Source organism: Mustelus asterias, chromosome 18 (assembly GCF_964213995.1).
Source record: "Mustelus asterias chromosome 18, sMusAst1.hap1.1, whole genome shotgun sequence".
Taxonomy (NCBI): domain Eukaryota; kingdom Metazoa; phylum Chordata; class Chondrichthyes; order Carcharhiniformes; family Triakidae; genus Mustelus; species Mustelus asterias.
In genome coordinates, this window is record NC_135818.1 from 69628248 (window position 1) to 69650457 (window position 22210).

The following is a 22210-nucleotide window of genomic DNA, read 5'->3' on the forward strand; positions in this document are numbered from 1 at the left end:
GAAATACATTTTGAAATGTTAGTTTTGTTTTGTCATCAGATGGAAGCTTCCTTCGAACTTTGGCCTCCTCTTTGATGGACTTCAACGAGCTGAGTTCAGTGGCAGCATTGAATCAACTACTAGAGGTATAGTGGAATTCAGAAGTAAATTGCAAGTTATACCCAAGTTAGTCAATTTTTAATGTCCTGTGATAGAAATAGTATCAGCAATTTCAAGTCAAATGTGAAAACTGCTAAATTAATGATTAGTGTGGTGCAAAATTTAATGCAATGTTTGTGATACAGGGTTTAAATAATAAGAAGAGCTTGCCAGCAGGAGGAGCTATGCTTCGTTGTTTAGACAACATTGCCACTTACATGGAGGCTCTGCCGATGGACTTACCGAGCAATCTGTGGACTACAATATGCAATCAGTTTCAAACCTTTTTGACCAAATTGCCTTGCATACTGCCACTGAAGGTAAGGAAGAATTTACTGATCTATTGTCATTTGGACATTTAGATGAATAAATACGACAAACTAAGAATGACATTTTTCTTCATGTTTATATTACAAATCTAACTTTGCATCGAGCTGGTTACCACTAAAATGTAAAGTTCCAGTGCAGAGTTGCAGTTCATGTGGAATGCTTTGTCACAAATAGCAGTCGACAACAGATTGAGTAGACCATTCTAAAGTGAGCAGGATAATTATTCAAGAAAGAATAGAGAAGGTTATGAGAATTAAACTTGTAAACAAAACTGGTTCTGCGTAAAAATCCAAAAATTAGGCCTATATAAAATCATTCCTTGAAAGGAACATGATCTTTAGCACAGGCAAGATGGAGTCGAGTAGAATCCTACTCTGCTAAAATATGTTTCCTTCAGCGCTGAGATCTTGTCATCAAATTTGCCATCAAAGGAAAAACGCAAGTGAGTCACTTTCCATAGGAAAGGAGAACATCACAGGACATGTCACCTGGACCTCTATTAGGCAGCATGATTGCATGGCTCAAGAATGGCTATGATGGGGGTTTGGGAGAAATTGTTGGCCTGGTTCTCACTGATGGGAACTCTGCAGTGTCTGAAAAGAGATGGAAAAATAAATGCCTAAAAGTATGGACCGTATTGGGTCATTTACAGCTACCTATGATGTCATAGAAACATAGAAGATAGGAGCAGGAGGAGGCCATTTGGCCCTTCGAGCCTGCTCCATCATTCATTATGATCATGGCTGATCATCCAACTCAAGAGCCTAATCCTGCTTTTTCCCCATAACCTTTGATCCCATTTGCCCCAAGTGCTATATCCAGCTGCCTCTTGAATACAGTCAATGTTTTGGCATCAACTACTTCCTGTGGTAATGAATTCCACAGGCTCACCACTCTTTCGGTGAAGAAATGCCTCCTCATCTCTGTCCTAAATGGTCTATCCTGAATCCTCAGATTGTGACCCTTGGTTCTGGACTCCCCCACCATCAGGAATATCCTCCTTGCACCTACCATGTCTAATCCTGTTAGACTTTTATAAGTCTCTATGAGATCCCCCCTCATTTGTCTGAACTCCAGCGAAAACAATCCTAACCTAGCCAATCTCTCCTCATACATTAGTCCCGCCATCCCCGGAATCAGCCTGGTAAACCTTCGCTGTACTCCCTCGAGAGTAAGAACCTACTTCCTCAGAAAAGGAGACCAAAACTGCACACATTACTCCAGGTATGGCCTCACCAAGGCCCTGTATAGTTGTAACAACACATCCCTGCTCCTGCACTCGAAACCTCTCGCAATGCAGGCCAACATGTCATTTGCCTTCTTTACCGCCTGCTGCACCTGCATGCTTACCTTCATTGACTGGTGCACAAGGACACCCAGGTCCCACTGCACACTCCCCTCTCCCAATTTACAGCCATTCAGGTAGTCATTTGCCTTCTTGTTTTAGCTTCCAAAGTGAATAACCTCACATTTATCCAAATGAAACTGCATCTGCCATTGATTTGTCCACTCACCCAATCTGACCAGATCATTCTGAAGGCTCTCTGTATCCTCTTCACAGTTCACCCTCCTACCCAACTTGGTATCATCTGCAAACTTTGAGATGTTATATTTTGTTCCCTCATTCAAATCATTAATATATATTATGAATAGATGGGGTTCCAGCACCGATCCCTGTGGCACCCCACTAGTTACTATGTTGATGCACTTGGATTGAGTCTGAAACTTGATTGAAAGTCAAGGACTTTAGGGTCAGTAGCGCAGCAATGGCATTTGTAACTGACCTCAAAGAAAGCTGTCCACAAAGGTCTCGTGATCTCTGTGGCATGGATTTCCTGTTTCCCACCTGCAGTTTAAATTTGGTGCCAAATAAAGGGGATCTTGAAGATGTAACTTGGTGTATAAGATGTTGCGGGGTATTGTTAGAGTGGATTCTCCGGTGCTTTTACCCAGGGCTGAAATGGTTGCCACAAGAGGTCACAGGTTTAGGGTGCTGGGGAGTAGGTACGGAGGAGATGTTAGGGGTAAGTTTTTCACTCAGAGGGTGGTGGGTGCGTGGAATCGGCTGCTGGTAGTGGTGGTGGAGGCAGATTCGATAGGGTCTTTTAAGAGACTTTTGGATAAGTTCATGGAAGTTAGTAAGTTAGAGGGTTATAGGTAAGCCTGGTGGGTAGGGACATGTTCGGCGTAACTTGTGGGCTGAAGGGTCTGTTTGTGCTGTAGCTTTTCTATGTTCTATCTCCAGGCACCCAGTAGCAGTGATGTAAGCAAAGAGGGTGAGCAGCTAATCACATTGAAACAATCTCACAGAAAACAAACCAAGAGATTAAAGACACTGAATCCTATCATTTTTAATTTAAATTTCTTGATAGCAAGATGAATGATTATGATAGAAGCTAAAATAACGATACACAAACTTATGATATTATTTAGAAAATATATGGATTGTTTTTAATCATAATTAAGATATTTGACATTCTATGAATATAAAATTAGCTTTGCAGGGCCAGTGAGTGTGTTTAGCAGAATGAAGTTATTATGCCCTCAAAAGCCCTGTAACATTTCATTCAACAAGGTATATATTCCCCTTTGTGTTTGGTGAAATAACCTTGCAAATGTCTGGACAGATCACTTATCCTTAATTCATTGGACATTTCAAGAGTCAGACAGAGAATCAAAAGTGAACGGGATTGAAATATTCCTGAAATGTTGGAAATAGACTGGTTTTATATGTCATGGTAGATCAAGAATGTGGAAATTTTCAACATATGTTTGCCAGTTACTGAGAAAATAAATACCCAAATACATGCCAAGTAGTGATAACTTCTATTTTGTACGCAGTGCTGCTTGGATTCTAGCTTAGCAATCATGATCTGTCTTCTCAAGATACCTACCACAAGTGCAACACGAGTAAGTAAGCTAGTGCTAATGTGGCTTTTTAAAACCTTTAAAACCTTTACCAGATTTTTTTTCCATGGTGGGGAAACACATGTTGTTTTAAAACTACTTTTCAATAATTTATTCCTGTTTCTCTCTCAAGTTTTCCTTTCATTCTTTGGCTTTTGCCATTTTGCATTAGGTATTGATTTATATTATTATAATATTTATTTATGTTATTCTTAGGCCAAGATTTTTAAAAATCCAATTTGTAATTTGTTTCATATGTATTATCTTAGAATCTTAGAAATCTTAGAAACCCTACAGTACAGAGAAAGGCCATTCGGCCCATCGAGTCTGCACCGACCACAATCCCACCCAGACCCTACCCCCATATCCCTACATATTTACCCACTAATCCCTCTAACCTACGCATCCCAGGACACTAAGGGCAAGTTTTAGCATGGCCAATCAAACCTAACCCGCACATCTTTGGACTGTGGGAGGAAACCGGAGCACCCGGAGGAAATCTGTGCAGTGTTTTTCTCATATTTTTATATTGTTGGTTTTATCAGTTTTAATATGATGCATTTTCCTCTGTACGGGACTGCGCACACAACCTCGAGATGGGGAGGTGTGAGGTCTACAGTGGACATGGGGATATCAAAAGTCATGAGTCCAGGTTTCTTCAAGCCATCCCTGGGTTAGAGGAATTCCTGGTGTCAGCCACAACACACCCTTGATGAATACCTCCAGGGGCTCATTGTTAAACTTTGGAGCAGCTCTCTTCTTTGCCGCAGCCATTTCAAGATATTTTCTGCTCAGAGTGGGCTGGAGAGAATGAGGATAGCATTTCAATATGGTGCCCAGACCTTTGACCCCATTAGGTGACAGCTAGGTGGGTGAATCAGTCCCCAATCTACCACGTGATTCAAAGAGAAACTCAGAGAAACTCACCTATAAATAACTGATGAGCTTCCAAGTGTGAAATTAGGCGTGGTTTCCCACCACACTGCTCAGCAGGAACCTCACCGTAGAACCCATCCAGCTCGGCAGTCACAAAAATGGAAAGTTCTACCCACTGTGTGAAAAAATGCCGGGACAAGTCTGACACTTCCCAGTATAAGTTTTAACAAGTTAGGTGGGTGCTTTTTGCAGAGAATGTTATGAAACAGACCCAGACACTTCTGATATATTGCTTTAAGATCCTCGCTTATAAACAGTGGCACAAAGTCAGCATTGAGTTGATTGCTTCTGAGTGTTTAGATGAGGGAAGCACTAATGTGAACCAGCATGACTGAGGATTAGGTTGGCACATTTCACATTTCAGTATTGGTTTCACAACAGGAAGTTTACTTTCTGTTACCTTCATACTAATTTAATCTGATATAAACTAATTGGGGCTTCATGGAAGCTTTAAAATTCATTGTGATCTGAATTTAGTTCCTTCTAACAGTAGATGATTTTAGTCCATTCTAACCTTTGCCCACTTCAGTGGGTTAACCCATTGTATTTTGCTCCTTAGATAACTTGGTGTCTTACTCTCTTTTTTTCCATTTGATTTTAGAGCCTTTTGGAGCCATTTTCCAAATTACTGAGCTTTGTCATTCAGAATGGAGTCTTCAGCCTTATGTACCTTGTTGAATTGTGTGGATTGTGTCATCGAGCATTCAATAAGGTAAAATTGGACCACATTTTTCATCTTCAATGAAAATGATTGATTCTAGGTTTTCTCATGTATTTGAAGCCCTGCACCAACATGGGCAAGCAATCATGGATGCAGTTAAGTTCTCTAATTGCATGCCACACAGTACAACTTCACAAAGGGCATGTCAGATATGAATCTGTTTCTCATATGATGATTCTGTGTCTTTAAGAAATGTATTTGTATCATGTTTCTTGTGAAGGGAATGTTTTAAACTTCAGCTCTGATTACGTTGCCGGTTTGTCTGCTCTAGGCAACCCACATGCTGAGACTGTAGAAGCATAATTGATCCATAATTGATTTTGAGGTGTTAGTTTTAATTTGAGTTCATGCAGTTTTGTTTGTTTTTTGGGTTATCTCCTGGGGTTTCAGAGTATGGTTAATTAGGTTGATTGACAAGAGTGCATCATGTGCTGATGGGAGGAGCCAGGCTTACAGAGGGAAATAGGCAGTTGTCTGTTTGAGTCTGCTAGAAACAAGAAGTGTTATTCTCTCTCGCTCTAAAGACTGTAGTTTGGGACTTGCTAGAAAGTAGGTATCTCTCTCCAGAGGAGTTCTGGAGGACTAGCAGCTCATGTACCAGTATGTGAGCCTGTTGTTTGCTAACTGACTTTGAAGAGGAGTTTGTCTGTGAGGAATATTGCTTAAATTGGAACTAAGAGAGATAGACTAACAGTTAAGAATTATATCTTGTTATGTTTATGTTTAAACTAATACAGTTTACCATGTTCAATTGATAAAAGTTGTGCTAATTCTTTTTTGTTATAGTTAAATTAATATTAAATAAAGCATGTTTTGATAAAAAGCTTCCTAGTGAGTCAATAGAATCATACCTGGAGTGTGAAACACCTTATGCTCACACCAGTGCCAAAATCAAAAGAAGTTGGGGTCTAGGCTAACTTCATAATATAGCTCGGAGTTTCTGAACTGGTCCCTAACACTCATTTTTAGTATAGTTAAATGGTTAGGAACATCTTATGCCAAAATACTGTACCCAGCGCCTCCAAAAAATGACTGGCATTTATTTAACTGTTGAGTCTTTGACAGGTAAATATATCAGCGTATAAACCTCCTTCTGGTGGTGTGAAGTAGTTGACAGTGATAATGTGGTTAGTAAATTAGGCTTAACAAGCTATTTGAAAGCAGTCATAGGTTCCATTGGGTCTTATAGATTTCTGTAGTAGGGCAACCCAGGGAGTGTGGGCTGCAGCAGGAGAGAAATGGATGGAAAAGGTTAAACAGACAGCCCGACTATAATATTCCCACTCACCATGGGCAGACATGACAAATTATCATATCCCAAACAGCACTAAAACAGTCGCACTCTAGGTGAGATCTTTTCGAGGTTACAGCAACAATAAGAGAATCGATATCTTATCAAGGCTCCACAATGTCTAGAGGAGCTCTTGTGCCTCTGGAAAACTAATCAAGTATCATGGAGTTGGGGACAATTAACATACCATCGAAATCAGTTTGACAAACACAGTGCTTTGATATTGTAAACAGGTAGACAGGAGATGTCCAGAAAATGATTAAAGCTAAAGCACACAGGACAATGGATCAGTATAATGAAATGGAAACAGAACTTTAACAAATTTAAAGTAACAATCTGATGACCTAATCGAAATGTAGCACTTTGTAATGCGAAAAAGTATAAGAATATACATGATTGGCAGAGTAGCTCTGAAGCAAGCTGGAGTTACAGCCATGAGTTCTGCTCTCCCTTATGTATGTTGAATAAAGCCGTTTTTGTTGAAGTTTTACACGGTCTCGGAAGACTCAGTTAGTTCATTCCCTCCAACAATTTCCTCGTACTTTGTGTCTGTACTTTTCAGGAACGAGATAAATTCTACCTCTCACGGAGTGTTGTATTGGAATTGTTACAAGCACTGAAGCTAAAGTCTCCACTACCAGACACCAACCTGTTGTTACTGGTGCAGGTAAAACTTTGTTCACATATTCTGTGTTAGGGTGTGCCTCATTTATAAATAAATTTCACCCTAAGCTTGAAATTGCCTTCAAATTTCCACATGTGGGGACTGAAAAAACTTAGTTCCTGCTAACTTTCTTGAAGGAACAAAATCAGAAATTAGTTTATTATATGTGTGGGACAGATTTAATGCAGATATGATGGTGGGATGACCAAAGAAAATGATTCCGAATTATGGATTATTTCAGTAAGTTCTTTGTATATTTGTCCTAAGTTAATTAGCACTTAAATGATTGCAGTCCACAACAATATTCATAGAATCCCTACAATGCAGAAGGAGGCCATTCAGCCCATCAAGTCTGCACCGACCGCAATCCCACCCAGGCCTTATTGCCGTAACCCCACATAATTACCCTGCTAACGTCCCTGACATTAAGGGGCAATCTAGCATGGCCAATCAACTAACCTGCACATCTTTGGATTGTGGGAGGAAACCGGAGCACCCGGAGGAAACCCAGCAGACATGGGGAGAATGTGCAGACTCCACACAGACAGTGACCCGAGGCTGGAATTGAACCTTTGAACCTAATCCGATATTTGACCAGATTAGAATCTTAGAATCCCTACAGCACAGAAAGAAGCCATTCGGCCCATCGAGTCTGCACCGACCACAATCCCACCCAGGCCCTACCCCCATATCCCTACATATTTACCCACTAATCCCTTTAACCTACGCATCCCAGGACACTAAGGGCAATTTTAGCTTGGCCAATCAACCTAACTCGCACATCTTTGGACTGTGGGAGGAAACCAGAGCACCCGGAGGAAACCCACGCAGACACGAGGAGAATGTGCAAACTCCACACAGACAGTGACCCAAGCCGGGAATCGAACCCAGGTCCCTGGAGCTGTGAAGCAGCAGTGCTAACCACTGTGCTACCGTGCCGCCCTTTAGTAGTCAGTTAAATCTAATGCAAACAACTTCAAGGTACTAACAAGAAGGGAAAATGAGCAACAAACATATTCAGGAAATGACTTTCAAATAGCTAAGAAAGAAGTTGAAGATTGATTATCAGAGTAACAGTTAGCAAAATACTAGACCAGTGCAGTGAAGACTCACAAGGCTGATACCCAGTGATAAAGGTTTGCATTGTGAGGAAAAGCTGGACATTTTCATTTTACTAACACAAGGAACAGGCTCTATATACAGTAGCAGAATGAAACTCCTAGAGCCATTTGAATGACAGTTGAATGCTGAAATGAGGGATATTGTCAGGATCTTATTGATAAATTAATTGTAAAAAGTGCTGAATGGTCACCTTCATCCATAACTATCTTGGGATCTTTGAGAACCAAGAGGCAATGTCACACCAAGCTCACAATCACAGCAGATAGTGTGTTGATGAGGGTAGTGCAGTTGATGTAGTCTACATGGGCTTCAGTAAGACTTTTGACAAGGTCCCACATGGGGTGCTGATGAAGAAGATAAGAGCCCCTGGGATCCAGGGGAATTTGGCAAACTGGATCCAAAATTGGCTTAGTGGTAGGAGTCAGAGGGTGATGGTTGAAGGCTGTTTTTGTACTGGAACTCTGTGTCCAGTGGTGTTCTGCAGGGATCAGTGCTGGGTCCCTTGTTGTTTATGGATGCGAATGTAGGAGGTATGATAAGTAAGTTCACAGATGACACAGAAACTGGTGGTGTGGTAAATAGTGAGAACCAAAACCTTAGATCACACGATGATACAGATAGGCTGATTAGATGGACAAAACAGTTGCAAATGAAACTTAATCCTGAAAAGTGTGAGGTAATACATTTTGGGAGAACTAACAAGGCAAGGGAATATACAATGAAAGGTGGAACCCTATAAAGTACAGAAGATCAGAGGGGCCTTGGTGTGCAAGTCCATAGATCTCTGAAGACAGCAGAACAGATAACATGGTTAAGAGGCATTTGGGATACTTGCCATTATTAACCGACACATGAATATAAGAGCAGGGAGGATATGATGGAGCTGTATAAAACATTGGTTAGGCCACAACTAGAATACTGTGTGCAGTTCTACTTGCCACACTATAGGAAGGAACTGACTGCGCTCGAGAAGGTGCAGAGGAGATTTACCAGGATGTTGCTTGGGCAGGAGCGTTTCAGCTATCAGTAGATATTGGATAGGCTGGGGTTGTTTTCTTTGGAGCAGAGAAGGTTGAGAGGAACCTGATTGATGTGTGTAAAATTGCAAGGGGTATAGATCGGGTGGATAGGAAGAAACCTTTCCCCTTAGTAAAGGGGTCAATAGCCAGGAGGCATAAATTTAAGGTAAGGGGCAGAAGATTTATAGGAGATGTGAGGAAAACCTTTTTCATCCAGAGGGTGGTAGGAATCTGGAACTCACTGCCTGAAAGAGTGGTAAAAGCGGGAACCCTCTCAACATTTAAGAAGCATTTAGATGAGCACTTGAAACGCCACAGCATACAAAGCTACGGACCAAGTGCAGGAAAGTGGGATTAGAATAGATAGGTGCTTGATGGCCGGTGAGGACGCGTTGGGTCGAAGGGCCTCTTTCCATGCTGTAAAACTCTATTGCTCTATAAGATGTCATTCCTGGGTTAAAGAGAAAGAAATTCAAGTAAAATTGCAGAAATCATGGAGCAGTAATTTACCTATTTTATGACTGGAATGAGTAAGTGACTACCTTGTGTAGGAGTGATATATGTTTACTGACATTTGCAGTTACATAATAATGGGAATGTACTAATAAACAGTTTGAAGGCTGATGTGAAAACTATTGGATCTCTCTCTTGTTCTTACTAGTTTGTTTGTGCAGATGCGGGAACAAGAATAGCTGAATCAACAATTCTGCAGAAACACATGATTGCATCTGTTCCTGGAGTAAGTATTGGACCCAACCATAATGCTTCATTCAAAACGTTCCAAACAATTTTCATATATGTATAACATACATATAATATATATAATATTGAAAAGAATTTCTATCAATTCTGAATTGTGTACAGCACCTTGCAATTTCCTAGAATTCTGGAGTTTTGAACATCTGCTCCTCTGAAGAATGCTATTGTTGATGGAACAATATAATTAACATCAGGGTATAATTTATGATTTTGCTAATGGGTACTTTCTACTTTCCTCACAGTGTTATTTAATTGGGAGTAAACACTAATGGTGGTGAAATTGAAGTGAGTGCAAAATCACATTAATCTAGTGTCAGCATAATTAACGGTGATCTGTGAGTTGTGCGTGTAGTTGCCGACATTGAAGAATGAGTCGTTATTTTTGCAAGAGGTTGAGTGCCTTCTTTGCTGCTCTTTTGATTCCTCTCAATTATCTGTGTACAGTGCCCAATACAGGTTGATGATGAGACAGCTCCTCTGAGTCAATGTTGTTCTGTAGGGCTCAGGCAATGTGAATGACTAAAAAAGACCTGGATAATGAAATAGATATTTTAAATTTGCTCTTCTTTGGATTTTTGCTTTGTCAAATTTAAAAAAAAACTTTCATTAATTTAACCCTATGTTCTTTATGTAAGAACCCCTATGATTCTTGTTATATTCAAAACCTGCACTTGAATGTGAAAATTCAGCATGTAAGTTAAGGAAGGCTACTGTTTCGATTTTATTTTATCCTCCAGTTTCCCATATTGCATCCCAGGCTGGATTTAACGAGGCACCACAGTCCCCAGCTTCACCAGCTAAAATGTCAGAGAGGGAGCCTGCCAACCTTCCTAATGGCTGCACAGTGGCCACTTATCACTGGAAGCCGCATTAAGTGGTTGGCGGGAGAGCATGTGCACCTCTCTTAGCCAGAATCCCACCTTGGAGAACAACCAGCCCCTGGGAGCGGTGGCCACTTCTGGGACTACAGATTGCCCCACCATGTTGAGGGTCCCACTGGCTGACAGCCGCGCCCCCCCCCCTCCCCCCGCCCAGTATAGGGAAAGAATCACACAAACTCCTGCGCTCACAAGAAGTTGGTGCTTCTGTGCTGCATGGCTATTGCGGTTGTGAGCTCACCCTCTGGCACAGATCCCTGTTGAAAGCATGGGATGGCAGAATCACTTTCACTTTCAAGAAGAAATTAGATATAGCTCTTGGGGTTAAAGGGGTAAAGGGATATGGGGGGGGGGAGGCGGGATCAGGATATTGGATTTGTTAATCAGCCGTGATCAAAATGAATGGCAGAGCAGTCTTGAAGGGCCAAATGGCCCACTCCTGCTTCTATTTTCTATGTTTCTATATCAGCTCCAGATAAAACTGCAGGAAGATCTGGCACCAAAATGATCTCTCCCTGTTAAATCAAGATCAAGACGATTCAGCAACCCGTTTTATACTTAAAAAGAACATTTGTATGTCATGACATTATGATCGATGTTGAATTAAATTTTGAAGCCACTATCCATCTCTGCCATTTTGATTTGGCGGAATCAATTTAAAAAAACAAAGGGCAAGATTTTCCAGCCGCACCCGCCCCAGGACCAGAAAACCCTGCCCGAAGTCAATGGACCTTTGCATGGTTCTGTCCCGCCCGCTATGATTCCCGTGACAAATTCCACCCAAAGTCTTAAAACCTTCTAAAATTATAATGATACAGGACTTGAATCGTGTATATTTTATTTGTAGAAACGAGATTATGATCATAGCAATAAGTGTGGAGTGAGGAGTTTGCACACACTCCTTGTGTCTGCGTGGGTTTCCTCCAGGTGCTCTGGTTTCCTTCCAGAGTCCAAAGATGTGCAGGTTAGGTTGATTGGCCATGCTAAAAAAATTGCCCTTAGTGTCCTGAGATGCGTAGGTTAGAGGGATTAGTGGGTAAAATATGTAGGGATATGGGGGTAGGGCCTGGGTGGGATTGTGGTCAGTGCAGACTTGATGGGCCGAATGGCCTCTTTCTGTACTGTAGGGATTCTATGACACTTGAAGAGAAATAAAGCATGCAGAAGTGAAATCTACAAAGATTTATTCCAATTAAAGAATTATTAATCAGTCACAACAATCTATCTAGTTACCTCCTTAGCCGATACATCTTGTTGCATGTGCCTTATTATGTGCTTAATGTCACTGAAGTAATTGTTTGAGAAATATAGTCACACTCGAATATCATGACGTTTTGGATAAGGCTGTATAACTCACCTGCTGACAGCCACTGGCATACAATCTTAACTCACTGCCGACTCATCTGAGAAACAAGTACAGTTTTAGCATGGGGGCTGCCAACTTTTCCTTAGCACTTTGTCAACAGAAGTGACATAGCTGGCCTTTTGAAAAACTGCAGCAGCTGGCGAGCTTCAAAGAACAAGGTTAAATTAACACTTGCGTACACTTGATATGAAGTCATAAAAACAGATATGTTTTATAAGTGAATAAATTAACTGTTATAAGGATTAATCAAGGACAGTCAGCATGGCTTTGTCAAGACAAGATCATGTCTAACAAATTTGATTGAATTTTTCAAGGAAGTGACTAAGTGAGGGCATTACAGTTGATGTAGTCTTCATGGTCTTCAGTCAGACTTTTGACAAGGTCCCGAGTGGGAGACTGATCAAGAAGGCAAGAACCCATGGGATCTAGGGTAATTTGCCAAATTGGATCCAAAATTGGCTTCATGGCAGGAGGCAGATGGTAATGGTCAAAGGTTGTTTTTGTGACTGGAAGTCTGTGTTCAGTGGCATACCACAGGGATCAGTGCTGGGTCCCTTGCTGTTTATAGTGTACATTAATGATCTGGTTGTGAATGTGGGGGGTGTGATCAGTAAGTTCACAGATGACATGAAAATTGATGGTATGGTAAATAGCAAGGAGGAAAGCCTTGGATTGCAGGATAACGTAGATGGGCAGAACAGTGGCAGATAGAATTTAACCCTGAAAAGTGTGAGGTGATGCATTTTGGGAGAACTAACAAGGCAAGGGAATATACAATGAATGGTAGGATGCTAGGAAGTACAGAGGACCAGAAGGACCTTTGGGTGCATGTCCAAAGATCCTTGAAGGTAGCAAGTCAGGTAGCTAAGGTGGTTAAGAAGGCATATGGGATATTTGCCTTTATTAGCCAAGGCATAGAATATAAGAGCAGTGAGGTTGTGATGGAGCATAAAACGCTTGTTCGGCCACAGCAAGAGTGCTGTGTGTAGTTCTGGTCACCACACAATTAGAAAGATGTGATTGCACTAGAAAGGGTGCAGAGGAGATTCACCAGGATGTTGCCTCAGCTGAAGTGTTTCAGCTTTGAAGAGAAGCTGGATAGGCTGGAGTTGTTTTCTTTGGAGCAGAGAAGGCTGAGGTGGGGGAGCCTCATCGAGGTGTACAAAATTATGAGGGACATAGATAGGGTAGATTGAAAGAAACTTTTCCCCTTAATGGAGGAGTCAATACCCAGGGGGCATAGATTGAATGTAAGGAGCAGGAGACTTAGAAGGGATTTGAGGAAAAACGTGTTCACCCCGTTGCTGCTGGGAATTTGGAACTCATCCCTTGAAAGGGTGGCAGAGGAACCCCCACAACATTTAAGAAGCATTTAGATGAGTACTTGAAATGCCATAGCATACAAGGCTACGGACTAAGTGCTGGAAAATAGGATTAGAAAGGTGTTTGATGGCCGGTGACGACACGTTGGGCCAAAGGGACTCTTTATGTGCTGTAAGACTCTATGACTATTATAGATGATGGATATGAAGTTGACATTGCTGTCATCACTGTATCTGGCATTTCCATGTGTAAGATGTAAGATTGTGTGAGAATAAGATGGTATTCTAGATGAAAGCTACAAAAGTCATTATCACAAACTTCTTTTCATTTAAAACAAAGAAACATTGGAAGACCTTGGTACCTTAGACAGTATTGAAGCAAACTATTTGATGCGGGGTTCAGATTAAAACAAATAATAAGCAACAAAAAAGACAAAATAATACAAGACAAAAGAGAGGGTGAGGCAGAATCGATCAGCTTTTCTTTACAATAATAGATGGCCTGGTCAGTTGGGCAGAAAATTGAAAACTGGAATTCAATGTAGAGAAGAATGATGTAATGCATTTTGGGAGGTGCAACAAGGGAAAAGATTATGCAATAAATGGGAGGATACTGAGTAATATGGCGGAAGAAAGGGATCTAGGAGTGTAAGTCTACAGATACTAAAGGTAGCAGGACAGTTCTATCAGCTGGCTGAGAAAGTGTATGGTATGCTTTTCTTCATTAGCTGAGGAATAGAGTATAAGAGTAACAAGATTATGCTAGAGTTGTAAACGTCACTGGTTTGACCACAGCTTGAGTACTCCATACAGTTCTGGCCACCACATTACAGGAAAGCTGTGATTGCACTGCAGAGGATGCAGAGATTTATGAGAATGTTGCCAAGACTGGAGAATTTTAACAATGACAAAAGATTGGATTGGCTTGGGCTGTTTTCCTTGGAGCAGGGGAGACTGAGAAGCGATATATAAACTTATGGGGGTGACCTAAAAAAAAATTAAGATGGCCTAGATAGAGTAAATAAGGATATCAGGTGGGATCTCAAGCCCACTCTCGCCATCTGTGGGAATGGCGGCCGGGGTGAGACCCAGAAATTGCAAATCTCACCGGCGAAGTCGCAATTTCCGAATTCCGCCACCCCTTGCTGGCAACATAATCAGGTTAACACCCATAATGGGCATGAACCAGATTTCAATACATTTGAATATACCTCAATATTATTAACCAACTCCGTCACCAGATATTGATCCTTCACCACAATTTCAAACCCTCACCCAAACGTGAACCTATCGAGGTGATCACTCCAGGGTCATAAAGGTGAGTATAGCTCCTGGGGGAGAGGGGGCTATACATGTCCAGGCAGTGGCCGTGTTGTAAGTTTTCTCTAATTGTACAATTTGCTTCTTTGGATTTGTTTTACCAGAAACAATTGTCATGACAGCAAGGATGGCAATAGTAGGTTCATGTTGAATAGCATATTTTAAACTGAATTGCGCTTATTCAATGTGACTTGCACCTATGCGTATGTCATATCTCATGATTTGCACTGCAATTGTTCTCAATTTATTTCACTGGATTTTACTGGGATTAGCATGTATACAGTCAACTAACCCATTTTTCAACAGTTTATGTTTACATATTACTTATCTTGAAATAAGGCTGTTGCATAAATGATTTGGACATTTTAATGCATGAGACTTCTATATTCAAGTATTGTTTGTTGAACCAGTCGATGTAATGCTGTTGAATAAAAGCTTCATCCAGTCGGTTTTTTGGAAGAGAAGAGAGTGGAGCGTAAGGGAAGGTTACAGAATTTGTGAAAATAATATTCCTGATATTGTTATGTGACAGAGGAATAATATTTTTGGGATGGTGCATTTTGTTCTGTGGTTTTCTATATTAAACACTAATTAAAAGATATGCTTGGCATACTTCGAGAATTTAAATGTAGAAGTCACAAGATCAGAGCAATTTACCTAACCATCATAAAATATGATGGCAGCACAATATAGATATATATTACTGTTTGATCTAGATAGTAATGGTCCTTTATGTTATATCAGAGACGATGCATAATGCATAATTACTGGACTGTGTTTGTCATTGTATTAAATGGTATGATAGCAATGTATTATTGATATACATTTCAAAATGTATGTATCAAACATTTCCAGTTTATTAAATGAGCAACAAAACTAATTTCTTAAAATGATAGTATGGTCATTGTATGTTTTATATTGCACTAAACTGGTGCAATGACTTTAGACTTAGTACCTCTAATGATTTGGCTTCCATTCACAAATCATGATTTTAATGCCTAATTTTGACCGAAACCTGAGTCTTGCTGTCCTTTATTGCTGACAGTCTGAGCTTGGCAGCTGCAGGAGTGGCTTGTTGCAAGCCTGTCTTGCTGGATATATCAATCTGTCAGCTGATGTGTAATGACCTTGATGATTGGCATGGAGAATTCTCGTGTAAATGCTTCCACCTCAAGTTGAAGGAGGCTGTTTGTTGCACTGTAGTGAAGGAGCAGAAAGAAAACATAACATGCAAATTTATGGCACCTTTTTGGATGTGCCATATCGCTTTTCAGCAAATGACATACAATCGCTGTTGTAATGTGAAGAAATGTGACGGCTCATTTGTACATAGCACGGTTCCACAAACAAACGAGGTATAAATGTCCTAATAATGTGCTGTGTTGATGCCAATTCAGAGATAAATGTTGACCAGGACACCAGGAATACTCACCTATTTCTTCCTGAATAGAATCAAGGAATATTTTGCAGCCACCTTAAAGGGCAGACAGAGTGTCAGTTTACCATCCCCTGTGAAAGATAGCACCTCTGACAGTGCAGCAATCTCCCCATTATGCCACAATGGGTGAAGCAGTATTGACAGCGATAAGATGTATTTTTATTATTTTAGACCAGCTAAACTGATAAGTATTGAATTAGAAAATTGTTTTGAGTGTAGGAAGTGCTCTTAAGCATATATAGAATATTACAGATTACAAATTAGAGGTAGGTATTCTCTATTCGTATGCAGTAATTTATATCACATTTCTCATTGTAATTGTTTAATTTGAATCAAGCCCGGTACAGTTTGAAACATATATGCTCAACTGTAAAATGAAACTAAAACTTAAGCAATAAATTAATTAACACAGGCACTGCAGAAACATCAGTCTCACATTGTATAAAATAAGCTATTCATGTAGCCTGCATTGATGTATATCTCTTCATTAACTCTTGCAGTATACAACCTCAGCAATGGAGTGCATGCGACAGTATGTAAATGAACTGCTGGACTTTATAGCTGATATGCACACGCTGTCCAAATTGAAGGTACGTGTATGCTGAAAATTCTGTTTCAGCTCTCGTGTTTTTGAAGCTCCATCGTAATGTGGAAGGAATGGGTTGGAAAATTAGGCCTCTCGCCTTGGCCTGAATTTTCCGGCGGTTCTTGTCGACGGGATCTTCTGGCCCTGCCGACCTACTGACTGGGTGGGTCAAAGGTTCCACTTCCGTATTAAAATTTCCATGTACTGTTGCGTTGAGTCAAATGATCAAAAATGTGTTCTGGGGTATGGAGAAGATGATGCTGCATGACTGGTAAACTGGAGCCATCAATGAAATCTGACCGTCTTTCAAATTAGCTCCGACTGCCTGCCCTTGCTTCAGGAATTGTTCCAGCAAAGTACATAATCGTTCTATATAATGTAGGCTTATTTTGTCTCAGTGGAGAAACTGGGTGGCTTTTAAAGGCACAGAAAATCAGGTTTGTTTCTGCATTTGCTTGCCCCTACTAAAGCTGAAAAGGCAGCGTTTTATTTTCACTGACTGTGCCAAACAAATGAACTACATCCTCTGAATATGATCTAAAAAAAATCCATTCCTAATGTAGCACCTAATTAACGAGAATTCAATAAGGCTCATTAGCGGCCTCAGGGATTGCAATATGTCTTTATCCAGCAGATCACCATGCTGTTGACTGGCTGCATGCTTAGGGTGGCCCAGGGATGTGTGTGTGTCTAACACAAGTCACAGTTAGCCTGCACTTCTTAAGGGAAGCCTGCACCTCTTAGAGGGTAGGGACATTCAGGCCACAATTGCTGGTGGAGCTGTTTTCCATTCACAAAGAGAATAGGACTACCAATGAAGCATTTCGTAGGGGCTAGAAAACGCAAAAAAAGAACTTATTTACCGTGCCTTTAAAAGTCTATCTCAGCACCCAGTTTCTCCAACAAGGCAGCAAGCTTATTTTATACAGAACAGTTATGTACTTTGTCGGAGCCATTCCTGAAGCAAGGACGTGCAGTCGGAGCTAATTTGAAAGATGGTCAGCTTTCATTGACAGCTCCAGTTTACCAGGTCAGAGAGATGGGCTCCCAGGTTCTCTGCTTGATGCAGTGCTGGAGGCCTTAGTCCAGGAAGTGGGAAAGAGGGTAAAGGTCATGTTTATATAGGGAGCCAGGAAGCCATCAAGGCACAAACTTTGAAGGGAATGGGAGTATGTAGCCACGGAAGTCAATTCAAGGAATCTGATTCCGAGGATCGATGCTGCAGTGCCCAAAATGTTTAATGACCTTACTTGGGTGAATGCATCTTCAATTGTCAAATTCAAACACCCTCACCAGCAACCCCATGTACTTCACAATGCACCATGTCCCCATCACTCACCATTAGGCAATCAGGTCTCATGCCTTACAGTCAGATGCTTCATCTCACCCTCACATGCAGCCATGCAATGGCCCAGCTTCCATTGCAGCACAAGCAAAAGCCATACAACCTCTCACTGCTGCAGTGGAAATTCAAACTAAGGCCATATGATCCTTACTTGTTGCTGTACAAGTCCAGCTTGGTACCATGCAGGCTCAGATTGCTGTCACCATGTCTGCAGATGCCTGGCTCCCTCAGGAACCCAACACTCGGGTGGATTACTCGGATTTCTGAGGCACCTCCCCTGGAGAGTGCTAGTGGCTTTGAAGCATGAACTTGCTGTCCTCTCTCAGGAGGACAGCATTCATGCTTCCACCATTATCAGTCCACCATTACCCTTGCTGTTGCACACCAGTCAGTTAGCCCAGATTGCTGCCACCTGTGCTGAGGTGGTGCAATTTCAAGCCAGGTTTTGTAGGACCTGAGCTATTTCAGGTTGTCCCCCAAGACCATCTGTAGTCTGCTACATTGACAGTTTGCAGCCTCTGGGGTAGCACTGCGTTAGGTGCTCTCGGACAGGCAAAGACAGTCGCAAGACAAGCACTAAGGGAATGCAGGCCTGCCCTACTCTCTGCTGCAAGTGTGTTGGAGGAAGAGGCACGTTTCAGTGACTATCTCCTTGGTGAACTGTAGCTATCTCAATTACTGCATCTGGCTGAAGAAGAGGTAGGAAAAGTGTTCTCTGAATATTCTAGATAGATTTGGTTTTCTGTTGAGAACCTTCTTCTCCTCCGTACGGTGCTGCAGACCAAGAGGGGATGCAACTGTAGTCCTCATGAGTGATGGCAACCTTTCCGTTTGTAGGCCTTTAAGCTTCACTAAACTCCTTGGAATAGTTCTGCACCTCTCACCAGTGACTCCAACAACTTCTCAGAACTCCTCCGACAGCAAGTTACACAATACCTGCACTTTCTCTGCCACAGCAAAAGAAAGTCAAAAGAACCTCATCTAAAAATCCTATGCTGATATCTTTAAAAGCATTAGTTGGGGCCTGGGACATGGGTGGTTCCTCATGCGCTGAATGCATTTTGATTTCATTTGATTTGATTTATTATTGTCACATGTATTAACATACAGTGAAAAGTATTGTTTCTTGCGCGCTGTACAATCAAACACATACCGTTCATAGAGAAGGAAATGAGAGAGTGCAGAATGTAGTGTTACAGTCATAGCTAGGGTGTAGAGAAAGATCAACTTAATGCAAGGTAAGTCCATTCAAAAGTCTGACAGCAGCAGGGAAGAAGCTGTTCGTGAGTCGGTTGGTATGTGACCTCAGACTTTTGTACCTTTTTCCTGGTGGAAGAGAGAATGTCCAGGGTGCGTGGGTCCTTAATTATGCTGGCTGCTTTGCTGAGGCAGTGGGAAGTGTAGACAGAGTCAATGGATGGGAGGCTGGTTTGCGTGATGGATTGGGCTGCATTCACAACCTTTTGTAGTGCCTTGCAGTCCTGGGCAGAGCAGGAGCCATACCAAGCTGTGATAGAACCAGAAAGAATGTTTTCTATGGTGCATCTGTAAATGTTGGCGAGAGTCGTAGCTGACATGCCAAATTTCCTTAGTCTTCCGAGAAAATAGAGGCGTTAGTGGGCTTAACGATAGTATCGGCATGGGGGGACCAGGACAGGTTGTTGGTGATCTGGACACCTAAAAACTTAAAGCTCTCGACCCTTTCTACTTCGCCCCCATTGATGTAGACATGCTCAGTGTTAACAAGATATACGAGATCCAAAAAGTGCAGGTCGGGTACCAAATCAGCATTAGACGCTGAGTAAGATCATGGTCTTCCACTCTGCATGCTTCAAGTTCAGGAAAGGCACACTTGCCCTAGTGTCCTTAAAAGCATGGTAGCTGGAAGCAGACGAATCATCTGCTCCGGGCTCCAGTGTGGCTGACACCAATAGTGCTACCGAGCCAGGCTTTGATACAGTTAGGGTGGGGAAGAATTGAATGTGTGGAATGGCTAATTTAACCATAGTGGGAAATGTTTGACTGTGGTAGGGAAACCACCTAATCTTTTACCCACACTGTGTGAAATGTTCACAAGAGCAGGCTGTTAAATTGCAGGCATCGGGGTGAACCACAACACTGTAACAAAGATTTAAGGGGAAGTGAATCCTGGCTGATTCCTCATCTAGTGCCCAGCCGCCAAACACCCTCATTATCCCATAGTCCAGGAGCATTGAGAACAGTTACAGCAAGTTTAATTATTTGTGATCTAATATAAGTTGCATTACCTTTCCTTTCCAGAGTCACATGAAGACTTGTTCTCAACCTTTGCATGAAGATACATTTGGCGGGCACCTTAAAGTGGGATTAGCGCAGATAGCAGCAATGGAAATTACCAGAGGAAATCACCGTGATAATAAAGCAGTTGCTCGCTACTTGCCATGGCTGTATCATCCTCCCTCTGCCATGCAACAAGGGTAATGTAGTGGACTGTAGCACTATGTTGTCATATGAATGTATACTTTGTTTCTAGAAATCAAAGCTATTACTTTCTGCAAGCAAAATAATGTAGTTCATAGCATTTTACACTGTGTTGCCACAATGTTCTAAAAATTACATTCTCCTGGACTTGACATCAGAATGAAGGAACAGTGCTTGCTGCTGCCCTTGAGAAAAGCTGACCACAAAGATTCAGCAGGTTGGAGAGCATCAAATTCCAAATTTGGCGTATCATAGAATCCCTACAGTGCAGAAAGAGACCATTCGCCCCATCGAGTCTGCACCGACCACAATCCCGCCCAGGCCCTATTCCCGTAAACCCACCTATTTACCCTGCTAATCCCCCTGATACTAGGGTCAATTTAGCATGGCCAATGCACCTAACCTGAACATCTTTGGACTGTGGGAGGAAACCGGAGCACCCGGAGGAAACCCACGCAGACACAGGGAGAATGTGCAAACTCCACACAGATAGTGGCCCGAGGCCGGAATTGAACCCGGCTCTCTGGTGCTGTGAGGAAGCAGGGCTAACCACTGTGCCACCGTGCCGCCCTGTGATTTTGAATTTGACCCCATCTTTAGGGGCTATATGCTAGCCAGCATTAGGCCGGCCGAGCAGTCAAACAGATTAAAGGGTTATCACAAACAGCAAACCAGGATATAAAAAGCACAAATTTTAATCACTTTATAGCAAGCAGAATACAGATTGGCACGTGTATATAGGATTAAGATGGCGATATTACAGAAACTTTAAAACAATAAACTAATAATTATTTTTTCAGGGTCAGTGAAGTTTTTCAGCAGTAATTATTATTTAGTATCCATTTACACCTGTTTGAATAGGCTTAACATTTTCAATAACTTACAATGGGAAATGTATATAAAATGTACAGACCAAATCACAAATTTTGTGCTCATTGCCTCTGCGATGTGTGCAACAGTGCACCCAGTAGAGAAAGCAGGGTATTACTGACAACAAAATACTGCGAATGCTGGAAAGATTCAGCAGGTCCAACAACATCTGTGGAGAGAGAAACTGAGTTCATGGCCGGAATTCTCCAGTCGTTCATGCTGGCAGGATTCTCTGGTCCTGCTGGCAGTGCACCCCCACCCACGGGTTTCCCGGCAGTGTGGGGTGTCTTCAATGGGAAATCCCATTGACATTCCACCTTCCACCTCCGAGAAGCACACGGCTGGGAGGCCGGAGAATCTCGCCCCATATTTCGAATCTACATGACTTCTTCAGAGCTGAAGAGGGGTAAAAATGTGATGGATTATATAGATGGAGAAGGGGGTGGAGAAGGTGGAGCAGAATCGAAGGTCAGGGATAAGTGGAAGCTCAGGAGAGATTGGTAAAGATTCATGCACACAAGACAAAGCAAGTGTTAATGATCGTATTAAAGACTAAAGAATGTGTTAATAGTGGCATAAAGGTAAAGTCACAGAATGTGTTAATAGCAGAACAAGTGTCAGCACTCTGAAAACAAATTACAGATGCCCCTGTGGGGGAATGGGGTGGACGAAAAAAATCGAAATGGAAAAGAGAGATCCAGGTCTGAAATTGATGAAAACGATTAAGTCCTAAAGCTG

General features: G+C 41.8%; 1 protein-coding gene across 1 annotated transcript in view; it reads left to right on the top strand.

Moving 5' to 3' along the window:
• The window catches only part of unc79 (unc-79 homolog, NALCN channel complex subunit), a 152604-nt gene that overhangs the window by 121618 nt on the left and 8776 nt on the right, over positions 1 to 22210 (top strand). Inside the window, exons 37-44 of the mRNA XM_078233206.1 lie at positions 40 to 125; positions 285 to 458; positions 3310 to 3378; positions 4913 to 5023; positions 6886 to 6990; positions 9790 to 9867; positions 16712 to 16801; positions 20423 to 20598. Coding sequence (XP_078089332.1) covers positions 40 to 125; positions 285 to 458; positions 3310 to 3378; positions 4913 to 5023; positions 6886 to 6990; positions 9790 to 9867; positions 16712 to 16801; positions 20423 to 20598 — 889 coding nt within the window. The remainder of the gene's footprint in view (positions 1 to 39; positions 126 to 284; positions 459 to 3309; positions 3379 to 4912; positions 5024 to 6885; positions 6991 to 9789; positions 9868 to 16711; positions 16802 to 20422; positions 20599 to 22210) is intronic.